Source organism: Hypoxylon trugodes (genome assembly GCF_022578975.1).
Source record: "Hypoxylon trugodes strain CBS 135444 unplaced genomic scaffold F4822scaffold_4, whole genome shotgun sequence".
In the NCBI taxonomy this organism is placed as follows: domain Eukaryota; kingdom Fungi; phylum Ascomycota; class Sordariomycetes; order Xylariales; family Hypoxylaceae; genus Hypoxylon; species Hypoxylon trugodes.
The window spans coordinates 1995543-2016707 of record NW_026250019.1 but is presented as its reverse complement, the minus strand read 5'-3'; the positions used below and the strand labels follow the sequence as shown (position 1 = coordinate 2016707).

Sequence of the window (21165 nt, the reverse complement as noted above, 5' to 3'; positions counted from 1 at the left end):
CCCCATAGGAACAGATCGACAGCCAAGAAATAGGAACAACCTAGCGTGATCGTGCTTGGCCTTTTCTTCTTCTCCAATAATACACGCCCAAACCTCTTTGATCAACCAGGAACCGCAGGGATATTGACTGACATTCTCCATATTACTTGCGACCTCGTACAGATAGTCAGGTCCACTTGGTACTTGCAAGCAAGCATCGACAAGAACCAAAGAATGTTACTTTCGACAAAGCCTAGTGACTCGTGTTGGTTGGCCAGATTGATATTTAAAAGCTGACGGGTTTCCTTCTTCGGTGGATTTTCTATTATTTACATAGGTACGTCCGTTCATTGGAACAACGTAATATTAGCCTCTCACTTTGCTTCTGTCAAATCAAGCCCTACCAACGTTTACTTGGACCCTGTATCAACCGCTTCTAGTCACTTGTCCAAGACATTGCAAAGATGCGCGTTTCTTCCTTTTTAGCCACCTTAGCCAGCACTAGCATCGCGTCCGCGGCGGTAATGCGGCTTGCTGCCGACTCCATAAGCTGGAGCTGGACCGTAACTGGGTGGAGTGCCGGATGCGCAAAACAATGCAATTATGGTAAGATATTCGATCTGGATGTATTCTTCTTATAGCTTATCGGCTTGAAACAGATTTCAATGTGACCGGTGTTGGAAACCATAGTGATAAGCCGGCGACGCCTTCTTTCAAAGCTCACTGCAGTGGGCAGGGAGAGGGTGCAGCCTACGAGGCTTGCACTGCGCTTGGAGAATCCGAGACCGAATTTGCAGTTGTTGCGAAGCTCCTTTCAAGTAACAACAACACGTCCAACGGAACATCGCATCGACCCCGTATCCAAGTTAGTTTGAAGTATACCGATTTGGATTCGCCAACGACGTGGTGGAACTACACAGGAAAGGCCGAGGCATCATACAACCAATATGCGGCGTCGGTTTTGAACTTCACCATTACCCCCGATGAAGTTTTTGGTGTAGCGTAAAGGGGAGTTGCCTAGGGATAACGTACGCCATATGTCGAGTGCGACTTGTGAGCGTACTTGTGGTGGGCTATCGACATGAGTAAAGGAGTACTTGTGTTGCCAATTTGGACACCTCGCTGGTGACTGATGCACAACGCATTAACTGGCAACGACCAATACTCGCTGTGAAATCTCCTTGTCTGTAAGGGGAGCACAGACAACTGAGTATTTGGTCCTTTTTCGTACCAGTGTGAGTTGTCAAGTATGTTACTATCGGGTCAATTTCTCAAAATCCAGAGTTCGAGGTCGACCCATCCAATTACATATCTCGATTACTAGTGTCAAGATGGGCCATCCCTATATCAAGGTTTTGCAGATTGGTATTCTGATACGTGCTCTCTGATGCATGTGTTGTGTGTGTATAAGTATCGATGCTTGTTAGGTACCTACTCGACGTGATGACTTGGAAGTGTCCAATACCATGGAAACCTGACCAATTGGCCACGTTAATCTATATAATGTTAATAAATAATATCAAGACCTTCATCCTATCTTCTAGGTATGTATTGCATGTATTATTGAATTTACCTAGTACCTCATGTATGTTGGTGACTGTAGGTGTATATTCAATTTATCGTGAAGTAGGCAGTAAAAATGATGTTTTTGCCAAGATTAGGATTTGAACACCAGTTTAGCGACACTATTAATATCCGTGTGCCGAGGTACGCCTTCTAAGTTTGTTGCCTGAAAAATAAGATACTTCCTTACCTAAGCCTGCTTGCGTTGAGCCTTACGCAACTAACTGTGGCTGGTGACTTTTTGCCAAGAAGCTAAGGTGGCTAAGACCTAGGGGGGGTAAAGAAATTACATCAGTGTCGCAGCAGGAGCATTCGGCGCTTGTCCCCCCTCCCCCGCCGAACCTCCTTGTACGCCGCTTTGGCTCGGACTGCCAACTTTCTTACCTCCTAAAAACCACAATTCGAGGTAGCCTAATCTAGGCAATACATCTTTGAAAGAGCCTCGGGAGGTTCTCATCATCATTTTGTCCAAATACGCCTAAGTTTCGAACGCGAGCCTCTTAACCCAGTACCCGCGACCGCATATATCTAGTAGACGAGCGCTACTAAAAGGCTGACACTCAAAAACATCGCTATTTACTGCTAGGTCTTGAAGCCTAACGAACCATTCTCACCCGCTCTTAAACCAAACCCTATTGGCCATGAACGTTATAAAGCTTCAGAGGTAAATTTCCAACGTTTATCTCCTTCGCTCTATAGATAGTAAACTTAACTATCCTACACAGGAAATATCCTCAATTTGAACAAGGCGACATATTCGCCTTAACGGATGCCTTCCGGAAACTCGACGTCGACGACAAAGGCTACATCGATGAAGCCACCGCTATCAAGGCTACCCAGCAGGCCGAGAGACAGCCGTATGATGTCGTTAGACAGGCTCTGAAAGAAGTTGAACTTGACTCTTCCAGAAGGGTTGAACTCGAAGATTACGTTGGTGTAGGTTAAATGGTATTGCGTGGAAGATGCCATACTTCTGGTACTAATTCGTGTCTAGTTAATCGCCAAATTGCGTGAATCGTCTCCTGCTCAACGGCGCATGAACACCGGTGGCCCTGCGCCGTCTGCCCCTGCTGGCCTCGTATCTCAAAGGACCGGCGGGCACTCCTCCAAGGGAAGTGTTGGCAAGATCCATGTCCAAGGCTCTAGCGCCAACGTTACCCACACAATTAATGAAGATGAACGAACCGAGTTCACCCGTCACATCAATGCGGTCCTCGCCGGCGATCCTGACATAGGGAACCGATTACCCTTTCCGACCGATACCTTCGAGATGTTCGATGAGTGTAAAGACGGTCTCGTCCTTGCCAAACTCATCAATGATAGCGTTCCAGACACGATTGACGAGCGTGTACTAAACGTCCCTGGCAGAAAAATCAAGAAGTTGAATGCTTTCCACATGACAGAGAACAACAACATTGTCATCGAGTCCGCAAAGGGTATCGGATGCTCCGTCGTCAATATTGGCAGCGGTGATATCATTGAAGTCCGGGAGCATTTAATTCTAGGTTTAATTTGGCAGATTATTCGCAGAGGTCTTTTGGGTAAAATTGATATCAAACTTCACCCCGAGCTCTACAGATTGCTCGAGGAAGATGAGACGCTAGAACAGTTTTTGCGATTGCCTCCAGAGCAGATCCTTCTGAGATGGTTCAATTATCACCTCAAAGCGGCCGGTTGGCAGCGCCGGGTTGCCAACTTTTCAAGCGATGTGAAGGATGGAGAGAACTATGCGGTTCTACTAGCACAGATTGGGCGGGACTACGGCTGCAGCAGAGCTCCCCTTCAAACGCGCGATTTATTGCAACGAGCGGAGGAGGTGCTGGTTGATGCCGACAAGCTTGGTTGTCGAAAGTTCCTAACGCCGACCTCGCTTGTAGCCGGAAACCCTAAGCTTAACCTGGCCTTTGTTGCCAATTTGTTCAACACACACCCCGCTCTGGATCCAATTACAGAGGAAGAAAAGCAGCAGGTGGACGACTTCGATGCTGAAGGTGAACGAGAAGCCAGGGTGTTTACTCTGTGGTTGAACAGTCTTGACGTACAGCCTGCTGTTGTTTCCTTCTTTGATGATCTCTGCGACGGCACAATTTTGATGCAGGCTTACGACAAGGTCATCAAGGGATCAGTGAACTGGAGGCACGTAAATAAAAGACCAGCCAGTGGTGCTGAATTGATGAGGTTTAAGGCTGTTGAGAACACGAACTACGCCGTTGAGCTTGGTAAGCAGAATGGATTCTCACTGGTTGGAATCCAAGGCGCAGATATTACCGACGGTAACAAGCTACTTACTCTGGGCCTCGTCTGGCAATTGATGCGAAAGGACATAACCCTAACACTGTCGGCTCTGGCACAACGCCTTGGCAAACGAGAGATTACCGACGCCGAGATGGTAAGATGGGCGAACGAAATGTCTCGAAAAGGTGGTAGAAATTCATCGGTTCGGTCGTTCAAGGATCCAGCTATCGGCAGCGGTATCTTTTTCCTGGACGTGCTGAACGGCATGAAGAGCAGTTACGTCGACTACGACCTTGTTACCCCTGGACGAACCGACGAGGAAGCGTATCTCAATGCCAAACTTAGCATCAGCATTGCCAGAAAGCTGGGTGCAACGATTTGGCTGGTTCCCGAGGATATTTGCCAAGTTCGAAGCAGACTAGTTACCACATTCATCGGTAAGACATCAAAACATCTAACCCTGAGATGTACAGCTAGAAGCGTTTACTAACTACGGATTATAGGCTCGTTAATGGCGACTTATGAAAAGATGCAGTAGATGACTAATTCTCCTCTTCTTTCCAATTTCCTTTACAACACAATGCGACGCGACGAAGAGCAAAGGGCCAAGGTTACTGGAAAAGTTAGGAGATCTGATGATGATACGTTTGAGCTCATTGCGTTGCTTGTTTGCCCTGTTGGAATTCTCAATGCAGATTTTCTCTTGGGCACCCCTTATAGATAAGAAATAAAAAAGAAAGTATCAGGATGAGTGAATTATTAATATATTCCACATCGCTGGACTTACGATGAATACATCGAAATGGATGATATTTGGGTCTACCCACATAGGTGCCGAGGCAGCGGGCAGGTACCCAATCCGCCTATAAAGTGTGGGGAGTACATATGCAGTAGTGCCTTATTGTACCTACCGCACCAAAGTAAGAAAGAAATGTTATAAGGGATTCATAGGGATTAATTGTTGGTACGGCGCATGCAATGTAACAGGACCCCACTATTGTTTTGCCGCGAAGAGGGCAGGGCTTACCACTTGGGCAGTTAAATGGCAGTTAGATGGTAAGATTACAATCATATTACGTCTAACATTCGATTGCTGACGGCTCCTTTGTTTTTTTGCCCAATTTTATCATTTTCGGTAAGAAATTCCATGTGAAAGGTGAAGGGAGACAAAGACCCAAACAAATTAGGGTTGGGTACTTGGTAACACAATCCTCTTCACACCCATCGTGCTCGTACTCGGTTTTCACATTACTCGATCTGCGTAGCCCGAGCCTTACTAGGATGTAGGCCGAACAATACTCCAGAAATAAAATAAAGACATACATAAATGCGCCCGAAGATTGGTCAGGTACCTACCTACTTTAGTATTCGCTCACACATGTAGGTCAAGAGATTATCACCGAACATCAACTCTTCAAGAATATCCCACGGTCACGCTCCAACCGGCTCAAGCGGATTCTTAAAGTCGGTGGGCTCGCCCGGTTGTGCCGGCCATACTAAAAGTCAGGTGGCAAGGCTTGATACGATAGATCCGAACGAGCGAGATATAAGCTTAGAGGCTGGCCTTACTTTATAAATACTCGCATTCCGGATGTCGATTCAACTCATAACAGCGTAAATGGTGGCTCTCGCTATCATTCGACCTTCAAATAACATATCAACAACAACGGGTTCCCGAAAACTCATCGGCCTTTAGGTATAAGCTACTATCGTCCCGCCGGGAGGGAGGCGTTAGTTGTAACCAATTTTTTCTCATTATTCCTACAACATGCCCACAGCGGAGGAACTCCGTCCTGCCTCGCCCGACCTGGGCAATCCTATATCGGACAAGGATTCTTACGAGGTGCATTCAAAACAAGAAGCACAACACCCAAATTCTTTAGCCGAGGCTCTACGAGCCGTACATCGTACTCCAGAGACTCCATCAGATAGCAACAGTGAATATGGCTACGATGCTAGAGACAGGCCCTTAGAATCGGTTCTGCTACGACGCAAGTCTGAGACAGATTCATACGATAACTCGGGTTCTGATACACCTGAAATTCTCCCGCTAGAGAATCCAGAGCTGAACAAGACGAAACAGCGCCACCAAAATTTGCCTAAATTAAATGCATCAGGAAAGGGCAAAAAGACATATGTAGTGGCGAGCGACGATGCAGAGCTTCGTGATATACTACGGAGAGGCCTAGAACGGGCAAGTCAAAACTCCTTGAAATTATCATTTAGTTTCATTCACAACACACTAATGCCGAAATACTCAGGAGAAAGAGAAGCGATCTCCAATTCGTCGTGAGAAGCTCCGGGATATGGTCTTCACAAGACAATTCTCAGCTTTCGACAGACAAAATCAAGTTGCTGCCAATAGCCCATTCCATGGCTTTTATGTACTTTTCTGGATTGCGGTTTCTATATCTATCATTAAGATAGCTGCAGAGAATTGGAGGAAAACGGGAAATCCGTTGGGTACTAACGAGATCATGAAAACAATGTTTCGAAGAGATGGTAAGTTCATTCCTCAAGATAACGAAGACATTAAGAGTTATATTCAAAGTCAGAACGGTTGATTGACTGCTTAGTTATTGTGCTTTTACTCTCCGATGGGATTATGTGTGGCCTTACTGGTGTGAGTTGGGTAATTCAACGCCTAGTCTTTCTCAATTATATCGACTGGGAGAGAACGGGTTGGATCTTACAAAATGTAAGTTTTCTTCGTGGCACGTAATGAATGAGAAACTTTGGCTTATGCCTTCACAGCTTTGGCAAACGCTTTTTATCGCCAGCGTGGTCGGCCTCACGCTTGTGCGAGATTGGCCATGGACACGTAAGAGTTTCCCAGACATCCGTCATTAATTACCTCTGAATACACCAACACCAACACTAACCTTCTAATAATTCCTTTACACCCATATACTAACCAATAATTGCTAGACACCGTATTTTTCGTCCTTCACGGCCTCGTGATGTTGATGAAACAGCATTCTTACGCATTTTACAATGGCCACCTTTCGTCAACATATAAGAAACGGCAGGTTAGTATCGCCAATTCGCCTTGGGTGGCATCCAGCTGATAATTCATACGCGCACTCTAGAGTCTACTTCTTAAATTAAAACAGCTAGAGAGTATTTCTCCCGTGACATCACCATCATTAACGAGCCCTCAGGTCTCCGCTCTCTCTACATCACACCTTGCGCTCCCACCATCAGCGGATGAATATCATGAGAGACGACGCTCATTGTCAAAATCTCAATCAGCTGATCAAAATGACGTCGAAACAATTTCTCGCGCTATCGAGACAGCAGAACCACTCGACATGGAGCAAGTACACCTATTTGAGAGACTGATCAAGTGGGAAGCCGACGCACTCACAGACGAACTTCGGGGTAAAGCGACGGACCCTACACATTATTACCCTAACAATCTCACTTTCCTGAACCACTATGAGTACATTGTCCTACCTACTGTTGTCTACGAGTTACAATACCCTAGGTCCGACAGTATCAATTGGCCCTATGTGGCCGAGAAAGCCTGTGCTCTAGTCGGTGTAATATTCGTTATGATAATGATTTCCCAGGGTTTCATCTATCCTGTTGTGATGAGAACTGTTTATATGAAGGAGATGGGTTGGACGGTTGCCCAACGATTTCAGGAGTTCCCGTGGTTATTGAGCGACCTCATCTTTCCCTTCATGATGGAATATTTAGTGAGTTATCGCAACTTTCATTTAGTTTGATATTAGCCACCGTTTCTGACCATTCATAATTAGTTGGCATGGTATCTTATCTGGGAAACGGTCCTCAACATCCTTGCGGAGCTTACTTATTTTGCGGACCGAAGCTTCTACGATGCATGGTGGAACAGCGGTACGTTTCCCAACCACGATGTGTTTTTTTTTTTTTTTTTTTTTTTTTTTTTTCATTTTCATTAATAATGTATCTCATCTAACTGGTAATTACACAGTTTCGTGGGACCAGTATGCTCGCGACTGGAATCGTCCAGTCCATAATTTCCTTCTACGGCACGTCTATCACAGCTCAATCTCGTCTATGCGAGTCAACAAACATACTGCAACACTTATCACCTTCTTTCTTTCCGCTTGCGTACATGAGCTCGTTATGTGGTGTATATTTAAGAAGCTTCGCGGCTACCTGCTTATTTTACAGATGTGCCAGCTTCCACTCGTGAAGATGAGCCGGACGAAGTGGCTTCGCAATCAAAAGACATTTGGGAATATGCTCTTCTGGATTGGGATATTTACAGGGCCGAGCTTGCTCTGTAGTTTGTACTTAATCCTCTGATAGATTCCGAATTAGGTACTCGGCGTTTCGGGGATATTCGGGTGCAAATGAGATACAAAAAAGAGACAACAGGGCGGTAGGGCTGGGATATACGGAAGAAATCAAGACCATTGGCGTTTTGAAGGCGTTGGGGCGTTGTCTATCGATTTTTAGAATGGTAGCACAGCATTATCTTCATACTAGAGAGGAAATGATACGCTGCTCGTAACTCTCTTTAGTGTTACCCGGGCTCTAATTTACTCCTATTAGATGAACAATCTTAGTGACTCGTAGACACCCATTACCATCATTCGCCAATGAGGGACTGTCCCTATCACGCATGTGCAATGGTCTGGAACATGCATCGAGATTCCCGAAAATTACCTCATGCGAAGAGCTGTATGTAATGAATGATACGATATTTTCGAGAATTAGGATGACAGTATTAGGTGAGAAATACGTCCATACTTCTCCTACTTATCATCCTTATGCATTCGTCTAACCTCTTGACTTGACAAGCTTATGCAGCCTTCATGCAGCACATAATCTTTGCAGCGAGTGATCAACAGGCCATAGACTGCTATTGAACATTTTGGGATTGATAGGTCGGGCTGACCTCTGAGAATTGGTCGGAATATAGCACGTAATGTTCAATGATACGTAGATGGTAGTATGGTAGTATTCCTCAAGATCCGGACAAATGATTGTTTTAAAAGGGATGGCTATCTATTTTCGTTACGTGGGGGGATTCGTGACTTTATCTCCAACCGGATTCGACAGTTTTCAATTGGAACGTACAGTAGGTGGTAAAACGCCGGTTTAAAACTGCCAATTGCTTGTATGTCTAGATAGTTAAATAGGATATTAAATGGTCGCATTTGAGATTTTACGTACCTACCTAGGTAGGTAGGCAAATACCTAGGTACCTAGCTCCATTTGTTTGTTGGTCGGTGCCTGCTGTCTTTCACGAAAAGGTAGAAAGAGCTACTGTGGAGCTACGTCATAGCGTCCTAAGAATGGTTGCTGCGTTATGCAATGTGTCAAGTGCGGCCAATTTAACACTGTGTCACAGGGTTGAAAAAAGATGTTCCGGCTTTCTGCCGGCCCTTTCAAAGCAAATTTTATGGTTTCGGCCAACCACTGAGCAAACCTGAACCTCTCAGACGAACTCCTCTAGCTTTCGCTTGGTTTGCTGGGGATTCCTTTTTAAACATCAAACTTGCCCCCAACACGCGACCCTCTCAATTTATTTCTGCCTTGTATCATCGAGGATATTTATTCCTCACTAATTTTACTTTTCTATTTTCTTTCTATTCCACCCTAACCTACCATTAACCAACCTGCCATCATGTCTCGAGGAGGTACCACCCTCTACGTGACCGGCTTCAGCCACGGCACGCGTGCTCGCGACCTCGCATACGAGTTCGAACGGTATGTCCATTATCCTCGTCGGTGAATCGATCGACCGTCCTACGGATGCGGTGTCCGATGTCACCTGCCTTCTCGTCCTAACCCCGACCTCGCTTCGTCGTTCTCGGCTTCGTCGAGTCCTCGATCCGTCTTCTTGTCTCCGCTCCTGCCTCCCACGCCCTCCGTATCCATCTCAGCATCCCATTTCTTTCGATCGAGCGGTCGTGTAGCGTCTAAGATGCATCGTTTTACCGTCCCCCTACCCACCGCGATGGGAATTCGAAGCTTCATGCGATCGATACAAATCATTGGGAAAGTCAAATAAATTTTCTGGTATTGCTGACATAATAAATTCATTTAGCTATGGTCGCCTTGTGCGCTGTGACATTCCTGCGCCGCGATCCGCGAGCAGTAGACTGTAAGTGGCAAAAAAAGCATAGTTAAAAACGCGGTAGTGACGCGGTCTAACTAGAATTTCAGATTCGCATTCGTGGAGTACGAAGATCGCCGTGACGCTGATGATGCCTATCATGAGATGCATAACAAGCGCATCGGCCGTGATGATCTTCTGAAGATTGAAGTAAGTTACCCTCTGAGACTCGATCATATTTGGCATTTTGAATTAACAATAATCTATAGTGGGCCCGAACACCCCCTTCTGCGTCCTGGCGGTTTGACAGTGGCCGTGACCGTGAGCGACGCGATCGTGGAGGTAGATCCCCGCGACGTGGTCGTTCTCCTTCTCCCCGACGCAGCACTCGCGACTACTCTCCTCGCAAGGATGACCGCCGCGACCGCGACCGGGATCGTGACTACGACCGTGATCGTCGTGATACTCGTGACCGTTCTAGAAGCCCGGATCCTCGGTACATTCCCCCGTTCTCTGACTCCACCAAATCGGAACTTACACCCTAGATACATAGTGACCGCGACCGTGACGACCGTGATGATCGCGACCGCCGTGACAACGGTACCAATGGCGACGACCGTAAAGGTGAGTTAACGCCCAATCAGTTTCTACAAGTCGAGACACTAATCAATTTGGGATGTAGCTGTCGACAGTCCTCCCCCTCAACACGATGACTTGGACGTTGCAGAGTGATAAGTATACCCGACTATCTTATTCCTCGGCAGTGGGTTGCATCTGCGACGTAGTGAGGAAAATAAGACATCTCCTTTGTCGCGGTTGTTTTGGTTTCGCGTTTTCACTGGGCTGTAACTCATATTCTAGTTTCGATTTCATCAGTTGACCCCAGCAATACTTGATCTCCGACTAATGGGGAGGCCGAATCCGGAGACGACGCCGATTAAGACTGCTAAGATTTTCTATTCGAGAGAGCCGGAAATTACGAGGCAAGTGCAGCTAAGCTAGGTACCTAGTCTGCGACGTGCCAGGACGATGGATTTGCTAGTCACCTTAATTTAGAGAATCAACCAGATTTCGTGAATTACGTCCAAATGAATAGTGTGTATGTTAGTGGTATCCAATGAATATATGTATTCCCGAATATGCACATGCATTCGTGACCATCCCTACATCTAGTGACAACGATTTGTCGCATCACTAAAATCCCACGAAATTCTAGGGGTATAATATAACATGTAATGCTTAATATATGAGTTATCTTTAGATTTACCTACCTAGGCAATCATGTAGAGTACTACTATTTTTTTGATATGAGTGTTTAAAAGCCGTGAAGCTCTTCGTATGTGTAAATCTACATGTCTGGGTAGGTAACCTGGTAGGCTGGTTAAAGGACCACGAGCGCTAAGATCGACCTGCATGTCCAGGTGCATATGACTTCGAGGCGGTTCATTGAGCAGCTTCTTAACGCTGAGATATCCCTAGATGGCTAGATGCTAGAGCATGGTAGCCAACCGAATGTCAAGCAGTTATTGATGAGGCGGAGATCCCATGCAAGAGGTAGTGAAATATACATATCTTTTTTCATGTCGAATGACAACTGGTTATGATAACAACAAATCCTCATTCATGTCGAGTCACGTCATATTAGTACAAGGGGTTCTATGTCCTCTACAGCACACTGTCGTATCTGATGCATATAATCCCTAAACCTGAAGCCGATCTTACGACTTCTAAGCCTTGTGAATATCTATTTGTTACTGTTTCTTTCTCGGTTTTATGGTTTGCGACGCTGGAGGGTTAACTGAAAATATAATGTACCAGGTACCTTTGATCCGTAACGTAAAAAAATGGGCGCCATGAAAATCTATTTTAAACGTTTATCCTTATTTAAAGGCATTGACGTTTGAAACTTAAATACCATTTCTTAATGTATTAGCCTAACGTCTTCGCCGCGATCCTTAAAGGGATGTTACAAATTTACCAACTACCAATTAAAGACTTAAAGGAGCTACCTATATGTACTCGTTAATTGATCTAATTATACCTCTGTTTACCTCCTTATCCAATTACTAATTACTCAGAAACCTTGGAAGGTATTTGATATTTTGTTTATTTCATTCTACTATGTACACGCACGAGGTACGTTCTACATGTGCTTGTACATACATATGTAGCGGGTGGTGATACGGTCATTTTCAGTTATTGTCAGTACTAGAGTCTCAGGTGAGTTACAGTCTAGCAAGTGACCGCTCTCCCCTCAATACTTTTTTTTTTCTCTAAGCTCCGACTGGCCGACTCCCGACTTCAACGCTTGAAATCTACCAGTCAGCTACGATTTTACCATCCTATCTTTCATACATAGGTAGCTAAAATTTCTAGCTCTATTTTTTCCTCGTCCCCTTTTTTTCTTCTCTCGACTTCCGAGTACCACGTTTATACACTCTCCTTTTTTCCTCATTATGATAAAGCAGTATTGATAGTCTCAATATTTCAGGAGCAGAACGATTATGAGCGTCCTATGTGCCTTAACCAATTCGATGTTCTAACCGAACGGAACGAAGAGCGACTCCCTTGAGCAAACCGAACAATACTTGGAAAATCTGCGCAGTTACCGCCGTTACCTATGTTTGCCCTTGATAACAGCCCGCCCTACAAGCTCGACTATGTCGCCAGGATCGTCCAGAACCTTTCGATAAAAACTACATTGTTCCCATAGTCGTTCTAAAAATATCTCTTTCGATATACATGCCCAAGTATCAGCTGCGCGCAAATTTGTTCGACCCCGTACTTCGGCCCCGTGTGAACCACACGCCATCCCTCCTCCTCCTTCGTCGCGTCGGCCGACTCTGCTGCATCCGCATAGCTAGAGTTCCACTAGAGTTCCAATATGGCTGTTGTACGTCTACTTCGTCCTTAAGTTAGCCTATATAGCAGCAGCAATAGCTGACCCAAATCCTCTAGAGCCCGGAAGACCTCAAGGCTAAATACGCCGACGGACAGAAAAATGCGCAGTTTAAGGACTTCATCTCACAGCCGGTGGTCGCTGCTTTCTGCGCTGGTGGTGTTGCCGGTGCGGTGTCGCGAACCGTCGTGTCCCCCCTCGAACGCCTAAAGATCCTCTTCCAAGTACAAAGCGCCGGTCACAATGAATACAAGTTGTCAGTGGGTAAGGCACTTGCCAAGATGTGGAAGGAAGAAGGTTGGAGAGGCTTCATGGCTGGTAATGGAACCAATTGCATTCGCATTGTCCCCTACTCTGCGGTGCAGTTCGGTAGTTATAACCTCTACAAACGGGTACGTCCGCTGCAGTGACCACTTCCAAGTTTACAAGGCTGCCTGACTTTGACTGCGCAATACAAAGCACCTATATCAAACACAGCCCTTATAGGTCGATTAACTAACACATAATAGCATTTCTTCGAGAAGTACCCCAATGCCCCTCTAAGTCCTCTCGAGAGACTTTTGTGTGGTGGCATTGCAGGAATTACCTCCGTCTTTTTCACATACCCGCTTGACATCGTGCGAACCCGACTATCCATCCAATCGGCGTCATTTGCTGCGCTTGGCAACACATCGAAAGAGAAGCTCCCGGGTATGTGGACTACAATGGCTGTGATGTATAGGGACGAGGGTGGTATATCTGCATTGTATCGTGGTATAATACCTACAGTTGCGGGTGTAGCTCCATATGTGAGTAATATTCCACATATAAGAGTTACTTCTTATACGCGCTAACGCAATGCTGATGATTTTCCAGGTGGGATTGAATTTCATGACGTACGAATTCGTCCGCAAAGTTCTCACGCCCGAGGGTGATCAGAATCCTAGTGCAGCACGGAAGTTGCTGGCCGGAGCTATATCTGGCGCTGTTGCTCAGACATGCACGTATCCATTGTGGGTGTACCGTTGCCATTTTTTCCCCGATAACTGATTCGACTAACATACCTACAGCGACGTTTTGCGTCGAAGATTTCAGATCAATACTATGTCTGGCATGGGCTATAAATATAAGTCGATAGGAGATGCCGTCAGAGTGATATTATCTCAAGAAGGGCCACGGGGCTTATATAAGGGTCTAATTCCGAACCTGCTCAAGGTCGCACCTAGCATGGCCGCCAACTGGCTGAGCTTTGAAGTCACCCGGGACTTCTTAGTCGGGTTGAAGCCGGAACCAGTAGTTTTATAAATGGAGAGGAAAGGAACTGGATCGTAGCTGGATACGTTTCATTTCTGGATTACGTCCGAACTGTACTTGACTACCTTTAGATATGCAGTGTTGCTATCAGAATTTCCCGGTGGAATAGCGTCGATGCACTAGCTAGAATACGGAATACCGGATGATATACGTTAAAAGGGGGACTTGGTAGATCAACGAACATAGAGGGACCTAGAGGTTCTTGATTTAGGTGGCAGCGGTGGTGGTGAGCGATACAAAACAGCTCAAGACACGTCCTGTCATATATCATATATGTCGAGGATGGCCTATGTATTTACCATGAGGTCTTTTCCCCAAAGATATAGCTGTAAGACAGTATTTTGTATAGAACAATAAAATAAATTTGAAAGTAATCAGGAGTTACCCAGGTACTATGATAGAATAACTACATGTATGTATGTAGAAGCAATCATGCGCTAGGCATTCTAAATGGGGAGCTTAGACCAAGTTTATCAGTACGTAATCGATGAATCTCTTGGCGCCAAGAGTAAAAACCGGAAAAGTACCTAGGTACGTACCTCTGTAGTACCGACCAACCCTAACTGCCAGTGGTCACCGCTCGCCCACACAATTCTCTCGATTCTTTGTGATTTCCAACTTTTCTGCGGTCCACCTGAGATACTTTTTCATTTTCTCAGTTACTACTAACCCAACAGCACAACCACTTTCCCTTCCCATCGACTCTATTTCCTTCAATTACAAAGAGTCACCGTCAAGATGGGTACGTTCTTTATTTATTTGGAGATTTCTATGCGAGTGGAAACTTGAAAGATGAGCTACCTTGTTGTCGCTCATTTATTTTCTCGTTCTCTGCGATCAACTGGGAATCATCCTCTGGGATGCGCCCGATAGAGCATATTTGAACCAAAAAGCTGACTACGGCTTTTTCTCTAAATAGGTATCGATCTCGACCGCCACCACGTGCGCAACACGCACCGAAAGGCTCCTAAGAGCGACAATGTCTACCTCAAGCTATTGGTGAAGCTGTACCGCTTCCTGGCCCGTAAGTAGTAACCCTTCGCAATTTGAAAACAGGGTGTCGGCTATCCTATATGGCCGCATAGTATGATGATACTAATCGAATGTTCTATCATGTAGGCCGAACCGACTCTAGCTTCAACAAGGTCGTTCTCCGTCGCCTTTTTATGTCCCGTATCAACCGACCCCCCGTCTCCCTCTCGCGCGTCAAGGGCCAGATTTCTAAGGGTCAGGAGGGAAAGATCGTTGTCGTTGTTGGTACCGTCACCGATGACAACCGCCTCCTCGAGGTCCCCAAGGTTTCGATCGCTGCTCTGCGATTCACTGCCACCGCCCGTGCTCGCATCACTGCTGCCGGTGGTGAGGCTTTGACCCTCGACCAGCTGGCTCTACGTGCCCCAACTGGTAGCAACACTCTGCTACTACGCGGCCCCAAGAACGCCCGTGAGGCCGTCAAGCACTTCGGCATGGGTCCCCACAAGCACAAGGTATGTAGACTCGGTCTACTTCTACTAATTTTCGCCATACTCACGTTACGTAGAAACCCTACATCGAGTCCAAGGGCCGCAAGTTCGAGAAGGCTCGTGGTCGCAGACGGTCAAGGGGTTTCAAGGTGTAAGGAAATATGGGGCTGGGTTTGGTCTTGCGTTGCGTCTCTTCCGATATACCATGAAGGTAGTCCTCAACTGGGAGGGAGTTATGCTACTTCAGGAGTGGTTTATGCATGGCTTGGCGTGATACGGGATAACAAAATCAATTCATACAGAAATATGATGCTTTGCCACTTCTTCTGATAAGATGAGAATATTCTTCTTTCGAATGACTCCAGTGATCGAGTGATATTCTTAAGCTATTATACCGCACAATGATCCATCTCTACGACACCTACATATCTTGAGAAGCATCAATGTCTCGTCAGCATTTTATTCGCCAATTAAAGAGAAAGATTTCTAGCATCTTGTAAAAATCAAAGAAAGACATCACCTGACCCCGCGTCTGAGGCATGAGGGTTTGAATATGAATTTCGTCATAACTAGATAGGTACCTGGGTAACTTCATTTTACTTATCAACCCAACTTAATATACCAAACATTTATCTTACGCCCCAATTAGCCTTCCTTTCGCCTTACAATTCTTCCTCTCCTTCGCACGATCATCAACCCCCGTATTAACATCACCCATTGAAGAATGTGTGGGCGCTATTCGCTGGCCTTGGTACGTCTTAGAACCTTGCAATATCCATTCAATTAGTTGAGACTAATCACAAACCGAATTCGTAGCGCCCGGCGCAAGTTCGTCAGATGTTACAAGACGACGATATGTCTGTAGATGATGCCCCAGACGATGAAGGCGAAGGCGCTCCCAGGCAAAGTTATAATTTCGCTCCAGGTTACCACGGTATTGTCTACCGTGCCGATGTACCAGACTGGGGAGCTGGCTCTCGAGGGCAGCATACGGACGTTTCTCATAAGTCCAGGAACGATGAACACGACGAAGGTGGGGTTAAGACCAAAACATCCGCGTCCCGGCCGATTAGCTACAAGCTACAAAGCATGAAATGGGGATTGATCCCCTTCTGGACTAAGCGCAACCCAGACTATGGTTCGATGATGAAGGCCATAAATTGCAGAGATGACTCGCTCGCCCAAAGTGGCGGCATGTGGAGTACTATGAAAGCAAGGAAGCGATGTATCGTTGTTGCGCAAGGGTTCTACGAGTGGCTGAAGAAAGATGGAGGCAAGGAAAAGATCCCGCACTTTGTGAAACGAAAGGATGGTAAACTAATGTGTTTCGCTGGATTATGGGATGTAGTCCAATATGAGAGTAAGTTGGAGCTATTAAACAGAAATCGCAATACTAATTAGAAATTAGACGACGAGGATAAGCACTACACTTATACAATCATCACCACAGATTCGAACAAGCAGCTCAACTTCCTCCACGACCGCATGCCCGTAATTTTAGATAATGGATCCGAAGATCTACGAATATGGTTAGACCCCAAGCGCCACGAATGGTCAAAAGAGTTACAAGCCCTACTGAAGCCCTTCAGTGGGGAGTTGGATGTCTACCCCGTCAGCAAAGAAGTAGGTAAAGTTGGTAATAACTCGCCTACATTTATTATTCCTGTCGACAGCAAGGAAAATAAGTCCAATATCGCAAACTTCTTCGCCAAAGGTGCCGAGAAGAAGAGCAGTAAGAAGGAACAACCCGACATAAAAGTCAAGGAAGAGGGGTTCGTCACAGATGACCCAAAAGAGAGCCAATCTTCGGTGGGCGTCAAGCGAGAAGCTGAAGACGGAGTTGTTGTTGGGGAACCCCCGAAGAAAGCAGCCACGACAACGTCAGTGGCGTCAAATAAGTCGCCGTCTCCGCAAAAAGGAAAACAAAAGATTAGTGCTACCAGCAATGGGACTAAAAGCCCAAGCAAAGCGAAACAACCCAGCACACAGAAGATCACAAAATTCTTCGCGAATGGCTCATGAAAGCATAGCCTGCTCAAATCATAAAGGTCATGGGGGATGGCCCCTGACCTCATAACTTCGCAATTCTATGTACGAACAGTATCTTAGTTATTTGACTAGGTAAATTAATACTTTCTGAATTGAAAGATCTACAATGACCGCAAAAAAGAGCGCGCTTCGTCATGACCTATCTTAACGAGATACATCACATGAAACAATATCCAAACTTCTCACAATAATCTACCTAAGATATCCCCTGCCTTCACGGCAATCCTATACGAACCTATTTAGCAGGCGAAGACATCAGGGCCTGGGACGATGTAGCTGTGGAAGTTGTTGTAGATGTTGGCCGTGTCTATTAAAGCAGTAAGGTTAGCTAAGGGCATGTCGTTTATAATGGATGAGGTAAGTCTCACAGCCTGGGTCAGTAGCCTTGAAAGCACCGGGAATCTTAGCAGTGGGCTTGGGCGAGGCACTGTCACCACCGCTGACCTTGATCTGACCGCAACCGACGTAGAACTGCGGAACACCACCAGGGTTGTGGATGGCGAGTGACTGAATTCGGAGAAGGTATTCGCCGCTAGGGACACACTTGGGGATGGTGTAGGAGTAGGTGTCCTTCATGGTCCAGCTAGCCTGGCCGCCGCTGAAGTTGGGTGCCCAGTCGTTGATCTTGAACCAGTCACCGCTTCCATCGTAGTCGACGGCGGCACCTGGGGCCTTCGACATGTATAGCGAGATGGGACCCTGATGGTACACGGCCGTGTCGAGGGTGAAGGTGAACGGGTCGCCCGCGTTGATGTCGAGGGTGCTCGTGTTCCCGCCGGTGGCACCGCCGACATTGCATCGGAGGTCATTGGAAGAGAGGTCTGTTGGCCATGTCTTAGTAAGGGATCTACTATTATGGCGATTTGAAGAGTCACTAACCGGTGACGGGGGAGTTGTAGTTGGTATTGCGACGGACGTATTCGTACGCAGTTCCCTTGGCGGTGCCCTTGGACAAGGACTGGAAGATGTAGTGCGCAGAGGCGCTCTGGGCAGCCAGAACGGCCGTGGCGACGAGGGCAACGACGTTCTTCATTTTGATCAAGGAGAAACGATATGGAATTATCTTTTTTTGTCCTATTCTACCAAGAGCTGAAAGCAAACAAGCGGTGGGCGCAAAATATCAGAGTAGCAGGCTCTGCCAGCTACTTAGGTGTCCTAGAGCCATCCTTAAAAACGAAAGCGCCTACGATCTTGGCCCCTCGGCAGTTCTCGACCTCTTCAACCACCCCTAATCCCCGGATTCTGTATATGAAGCGGGCCGCGGCTCCAGTCGTCTTGGTAGGAAAAAAATTGGCTAAGCAGCACTTCAGCGCTGACTGAGGCTTGGGGCGGCCTGGTATAGTCCAAGGGGGGGTTGGACTGCGAGCTAGGCGTCATAGGACAGCTTGTTAATAAGATAGATTAAACCGCCTAGTTCAGACACCATCTTGGTTGGCTATCGTGACTCGTTGCGGTGCGTTTTGTGGGTGCAGAGCAATTTACGTTCCTAAGTAGGGATATATATAAATGTACGATGTCCTCACTAACGAGCAAGTAAATTCGGCACTGGAGTCTCCGGAGGAGCGGATGCGAGATCTGGCTACCAAGGATCGCTCAAGATGCTCACGATCGAATACGCCTTTTTGGTCACCTAGTAAGGGAGATCTTGTGACCTAGATTTCTATTCATAAAAAAAAGGAGAAATACAATTAAATCCTGGCCTTTCCGTCCAAGATCTAGGCGACAATGGGATTGGACGAGGAAGTAGTTAGATGTTTTGCGGTCGAAGTAAGAATTGCCACCACATGAAAACATATCCTTTCACTGCCTATGTAGAAGGCATGTTGTTAACAACCCACGGCAACTTCGTCAAGACAGTACCTAATACTCCTATTATCGAGATCACATTTCCAAATAGCTTCATTAAATAGCTTCATTGAGATATCATGCATTTTGGGCCCGTTTTCGTAGAGAAGAGGGGAGGTTGGTGAGGTCTTTCAGCCGGAGCGAAAACTTCAAATAATACCTTCAGTTCATGTAGTCTGCGTGGTGACGAGTATCCCCGATTAGGAACGTTTGCAACAGTCCGAGTAACCAACGAAAATGCGCGTGATACTATTCGTCACAGCTATGATATTGCGGAACTTTGTTCTTGTAGCATCAGGGATACGATTTCTCATAGCGATGCCGTCAAATGTAGTAAGACTCCCATGAAATGCATGCGTAGCAGGGAATCACGATATACTTATAATCCTCGATATAACTTCAACGTATATCTGACTTTTCACTGCCAAATACCCACTAAATCCCATAGACAAGACAAAGTGGTGGTAATTAGAAAGTTACCCGTCCATTGGTTTCACCAAGGGTGAGAAGCTTATTGCTGGGGTTTGTTTCTAGAAACGGCCCGGGGGGCGGCGACTAGAAGGAGACGGGAGATGAGCGCCGAACTCATCTTGCCTAAAACGAAGCGTAGGCGACCGAAAATCTACTAGCCTCGCCCTCGGACCCTGTATGTTCCTGTGTCGACTTTCTGGCTCGCGGGTATGCAGTCAAAGACGAGCTAGGGTCTCAGCAATGGTTCCTTATGCGTCTCCGAGGTAGAGTATGCGATCTCGTGACAGCAGCCTCAGTCGGCCCTTGCAACCGGCTGGCATCCTGGGTGGATTAGTTCCGAGAGAGGTGGCCAGACCTGGGGGGTTTCGGGGCGGAAAGCGATGGAAGGAGTTGATGTTTATGCTTACGAGAGTATGAGAGGGATTATTTTGAAGCAAAGGCGGAATATAGGCTGAGAAGCGGAAAATGGTAAACAATACTATCGCCGGTGACAAACCGGGAAAGTGTCTCATCCAAGTATATTTATCCAAATCAATAATCAATTAACCTTATACGTCTTGGTTGGGGAGACGACGCTAAATAGAACCCCTGCAGGTTCACCATGCTAAAAAACAAAACAAAAAAAAAAAAAAAAAAAAAAAAAAAGGCCGTGACGACATGGTTCTATACTGGTTGCGATGTATGAGTTTGCAATGCTTAGAAATGAGATGCATGCGTGAGGGTTATAGCGAGACAGGCGAGAACTGGGGAAAAGAGAAAAATAGCCCTGAAGGTACACTAATCCATGGAGCGGGGAGGGGAAACAGTGGATACTGTGGGGGAAGAATGGGCTAAGCGGGCCTAATCTTTGGCTTGATCGGTGGAATTACGGGCCTGAGGAGACGCTCCCCTGAATGTGGAGAGGGCTCAACGCTTAATCTTCAGCCCTTTTCGCACCTAATTACTCCGTAGACTCCGCAGACTCCGCCAAGACGGGGGTCAAGCATCCAAATCATTAACTAAAAATCTGCTCAAATTGGGGGGGTCAATAACTAAATAACCTTCTTTCTTTTACATCCAACCTCACTGGCGCGCAACCCCAAAATACCTGACCATTCCCCTTCTTATTATTGGACCACGGCTTTACGTTCCAGATTTTTATTTGTCCCTGACAGCAAATTCATGAATAGATAGATGGATAGATGTATGTACATACATACACACATACATTACATCTTATACCCTGGTCATTCTTCGTTTAGTTGCCGTCGATCTACTTCGCCTCCGTCACACATCCGACTTGGCTTGCCCCCCAGGCATTTCCATCCATACAA

The 21165-nt window shown here is 46.3% G+C and overlaps 9 protein-coding genes across 9 annotated transcripts; 7 read left to right on the top strand and 2 right to left on the bottom strand.

Moving 5' to 3' along the window:
- The first annotated feature begins 89 nt into the window (after positions 1-89).
- On the top strand, positions 90-1190 carry F4822DRAFT_215541 (uncharacterized protein). Its single transcript, XM_051453922.1, has 3 exons — positions 90-316; positions 420-585; positions 639-1190. The coding sequence occupies exons 2-3, from the start codon at positions 444-446 to the stop codon at positions 983-985; spliced, it is 489 nt and encodes a 162-aa protein (XP_051315604.1). The 5' UTR covers positions 90-316; positions 420-443; the 3' UTR covers positions 986-1190.
- A 611-nt stretch (positions 1191-1801) lies between these two features.
- On the top strand, positions 1802-4867 carry F4822DRAFT_399909 (calponin homology domain-containing protein). The gene is made up of 4 exons (XM_051457803.1): positions 1802-2206; positions 2268-2478; positions 2537-4214; positions 4281-4867. Exons 1-4 carry the CDS (start codon positions 2184-2186, stop codon positions 4313-4315), a joined length of 1947 nt encoding a protein of 648 aa, XP_051315603.1. The 5' UTR covers positions 1802-2183; the 3' UTR covers positions 4316-4867.
- Positions 4865-8605, top strand: F4822DRAFT_399907 (MBOAT family protein). Its single transcript, XM_051457802.1, has 8 exons — positions 4865-5971; positions 6039-6279; positions 6354-6475; positions 6532-6598; positions 6706-6806; positions 6867-7478; positions 7542-7638; positions 7736-8605. Exons 1-8 carry the CDS (start codon positions 5546-5548, stop codon positions 8071-8073), a joined length of 2004 nt encoding a protein of 667 aa, XP_051315602.1. The 5' UTR covers positions 4865-5545; the 3' UTR covers positions 8074-8605.
- A 566-nt stretch (positions 8606-9171) lies between these two features.
- Positions 9172-10970, top strand: F4822DRAFT_399903 (RNA-binding domain-containing protein). The gene is made up of 6 exons (XM_051457801.1): positions 9172-9483; positions 9824-9880; positions 9943-10042; positions 10102-10328; positions 10386-10456; positions 10515-10970. The coding sequence occupies exons 1-6, from the start codon at positions 9401-9403 to the stop codon at positions 10562-10564; spliced, it is 588 nt and encodes a 195-aa protein (XP_051315601.1). The 5' UTR covers positions 9172-9400; the 3' UTR covers positions 10565-10970.
- A 1169-nt stretch (positions 10971-12139) lies between these two features.
- F4822DRAFT_399901 (mitochondrial carrier) lies at positions 12140-14398 on the top strand. Its single transcript, XM_051457800.1, has 5 exons — positions 12140-12725; positions 12791-13123; positions 13241-13519; positions 13587-13723; positions 13781-14398. The coding sequence occupies exons 1-5, from the start codon at positions 12717-12719 to the stop codon at positions 14013-14015; spliced, it is 993 nt and encodes a 330-aa protein (XP_051315600.1). The 5' UTR covers positions 12140-12716; the 3' UTR covers positions 14016-14398.
- A 200-nt stretch (positions 14399-14598) lies between these two features.
- Positions 14599-15829, top strand: F4822DRAFT_399898 (putative 60S ribosomal protein L18-B). The gene is made up of 4 exons (XM_051457799.1): positions 14599-14766; positions 14944-15048; positions 15144-15511; positions 15565-15829. Exons 1-4 carry the CDS (start codon positions 14763-14765, stop codon positions 15640-15642), a joined length of 555 nt encoding a protein of 184 aa, XP_051315599.1. The 5' UTR covers positions 14599-14762; the 3' UTR covers positions 15643-15829.
- Positions 15830-15927: 98 nt separating this feature from the next.
- On the top strand, positions 15928-17870 carry F4822DRAFT_215269 (DUF159-domain-containing protein). The gene is made up of 4 exons (XM_051453919.1): positions 15928-16238; positions 16304-16847; positions 16896-17608; positions 17738-17870. Exons 1-3 carry the CDS (start codon positions 16212-16214, stop codon positions 17507-17509), a joined length of 1185 nt encoding a protein of 394 aa, XP_051315598.1. The 5' UTR covers positions 15928-16211; the 3' UTR covers positions 17510-17608; positions 17738-17870.
- F4822DRAFT_215294 (glycoside hydrolase family 61 protein) lies at positions 17669-18661 on the bottom strand. Its single transcript, XM_051453921.1, has 3 exons — positions 18416-18661; positions 17905-18357; positions 17669-17843 (listed from the first exon to the last, which is right to left on the bottom strand). The coding sequence occupies exons 1-3, from the start codon at positions 18567-18569 to the stop codon at positions 17776-17778; spliced, it is 675 nt and encodes a 224-aa protein (XP_051315597.1). The 5' UTR covers positions 18570-18661; the 3' UTR covers positions 17669-17775.
- A 1333-nt stretch (positions 18662-19994) lies between these two features.
- On the bottom strand, positions 19995-20497 carry F4822DRAFT_215273 (uncharacterized protein). The gene has a single exon (XM_051453920.1). The coding sequence runs from the start codon at positions 20362-20364 to the stop codon at positions 20101-20103; it is 264 nt and encodes an 87-aa protein (XP_051315596.1). The 5' UTR covers positions 20365-20497; the 3' UTR covers positions 19995-20100.
- Between the last annotated feature and the right edge of the window lie 668 nt (positions 20498-21165).

Coding starts and splice junctions, on each gene's coding strand:
- F4822DRAFT_215269 (XM_051453919.1), top strand. CDS start 16,212: ATGTGTGGGCGCTATTCGCTGGCCTTG. Junction 16,239..16,303: donor GGCGCTATTCGCTGGCCTTG/GTACGTCTTAGA, acceptor CCGAATTCGTAG/CGCCCGGCGCAAGTTCGTCA. Junction 16,848..16,895: donor GGATGTAGTCCAATATGAGA/GTAAGTTGGAGC, acceptor ATTAGAAATTAG/ACGACGAGGATAAGCACTAC.
- F4822DRAFT_399909 (XM_051457803.1), top strand. CDS start 2,184: ATGAACGTTATAAAGCTTCAGAG. Junction 2,207..2,267: donor AACGTTATAAAGCTTCAGAG/GTAAATTTCCAA, acceptor TATCCTACACAG/GAAATATCCTCAATTTGAAC. Junction 2,479..2,536: donor AACTCGAAGATTACGTTGGT/GTAGGTTAAATG, acceptor ATTCGTGTCTAG/TTAATCGCCAAATTGCGTGA.
- F4822DRAFT_399907 (XM_051457802.1), top strand. CDS start 5,546: ATGCCCACAGCGGAGGAACTCCGTCCTGCCTCGCCCGACCTGGGCAAT. Junction 6,280..6,353: donor AACAATGTTTCGAAGAGATG/GTAAGTTCATTC, acceptor TTGACTGCTTAG/TTATTGTGCTTTTACTCTCC. Junction 6,476..6,531: donor CGGGTTGGATCTTACAAAAT/GTAAGTTTTCTT, acceptor ATGCCTTCACAG/CTTTGGCAAACGCTTTTTAT.
- F4822DRAFT_215541 (XM_051453922.1), top strand. CDS start 444: ATGCGCGTTTCTTCCTTTTTAGCCACCTTAGCCAGCACTAGCATCGCG. Junction 586..638: donor CGCAAAACAATGCAATTATG/GTAAGATATTCG, acceptor GGCTTGAAACAG/ATTTCAATGTGACCGGTGTT.
- F4822DRAFT_399901 (XM_051457800.1), top strand. Junction 13,124..13,240: donor GTTATAACCTCTACAAACGG/GTACGTCCGCTG, acceptor AACACATAATAG/CATTTCTTCGAGAAGTACCC. Junction 13,520..13,586: donor TTGCGGGTGTAGCTCCATAT/GTGAGTAATATT, acceptor ATGATTTTCCAG/GTGGGATTGAATTTCATGAC.
- F4822DRAFT_399903 (XM_051457801.1), top strand. CDS start 9,401: ATGTCTCGAGGAGGTACCACCCTCTACGTGACCGGCTTCAGCCACGGC. Junction 9,484..9,823: donor CTCGCATACGAGTTCGAACG/GTATGTCCATTA, acceptor AAATTCATTTAG/CTATGGTCGCCTTGTGCGCT. Junction 10,457..10,514: donor CAATGGCGACGACCGTAAAG/GTGAGTTAACGC, acceptor TTTGGGATGTAG/CTGTCGACAGTCCTCCCCCT.
- F4822DRAFT_399898 (XM_051457799.1), top strand. Junction 15,049..15,143: donor GCTGTACCGCTTCCTGGCCC/GTAAGTAGTAAC, acceptor TCTATCATGTAG/GCCGAACCGACTCTAGCTTC. Junction 15,512..15,564: donor TGGGTCCCCACAAGCACAAG/GTATGTAGACTC, acceptor CACGTTACGTAG/AAACCCTACATCGAGTCCAA.
- F4822DRAFT_215294 (XM_051453921.1), bottom strand. CDS start 18,569: ATGAAGAACGTCGTTGCCCTCGTCGCCACGGCCGTTCTGGCTGCCCAG. Junction 18,358..18,415: donor CTACAACTCCCCCGTCACCG/GTTAGTGACTCT, acceptor CATGGCCAACAG/ACCTCTCTTCCAATGACCTC. Junction 17,844..17,904: donor CAAGGCTACTGACCCAGGCT/GTGAGACTTACC, acceptor CTGCTTTAATAG/ACACGGCCAACATCTACAAC.
- F4822DRAFT_215273 (XM_051453920.1), bottom strand. CDS start 20,364: ATGAGACACTTTCCCGGTTTGTCACCGGCGATAGTATTGTTTACCATT.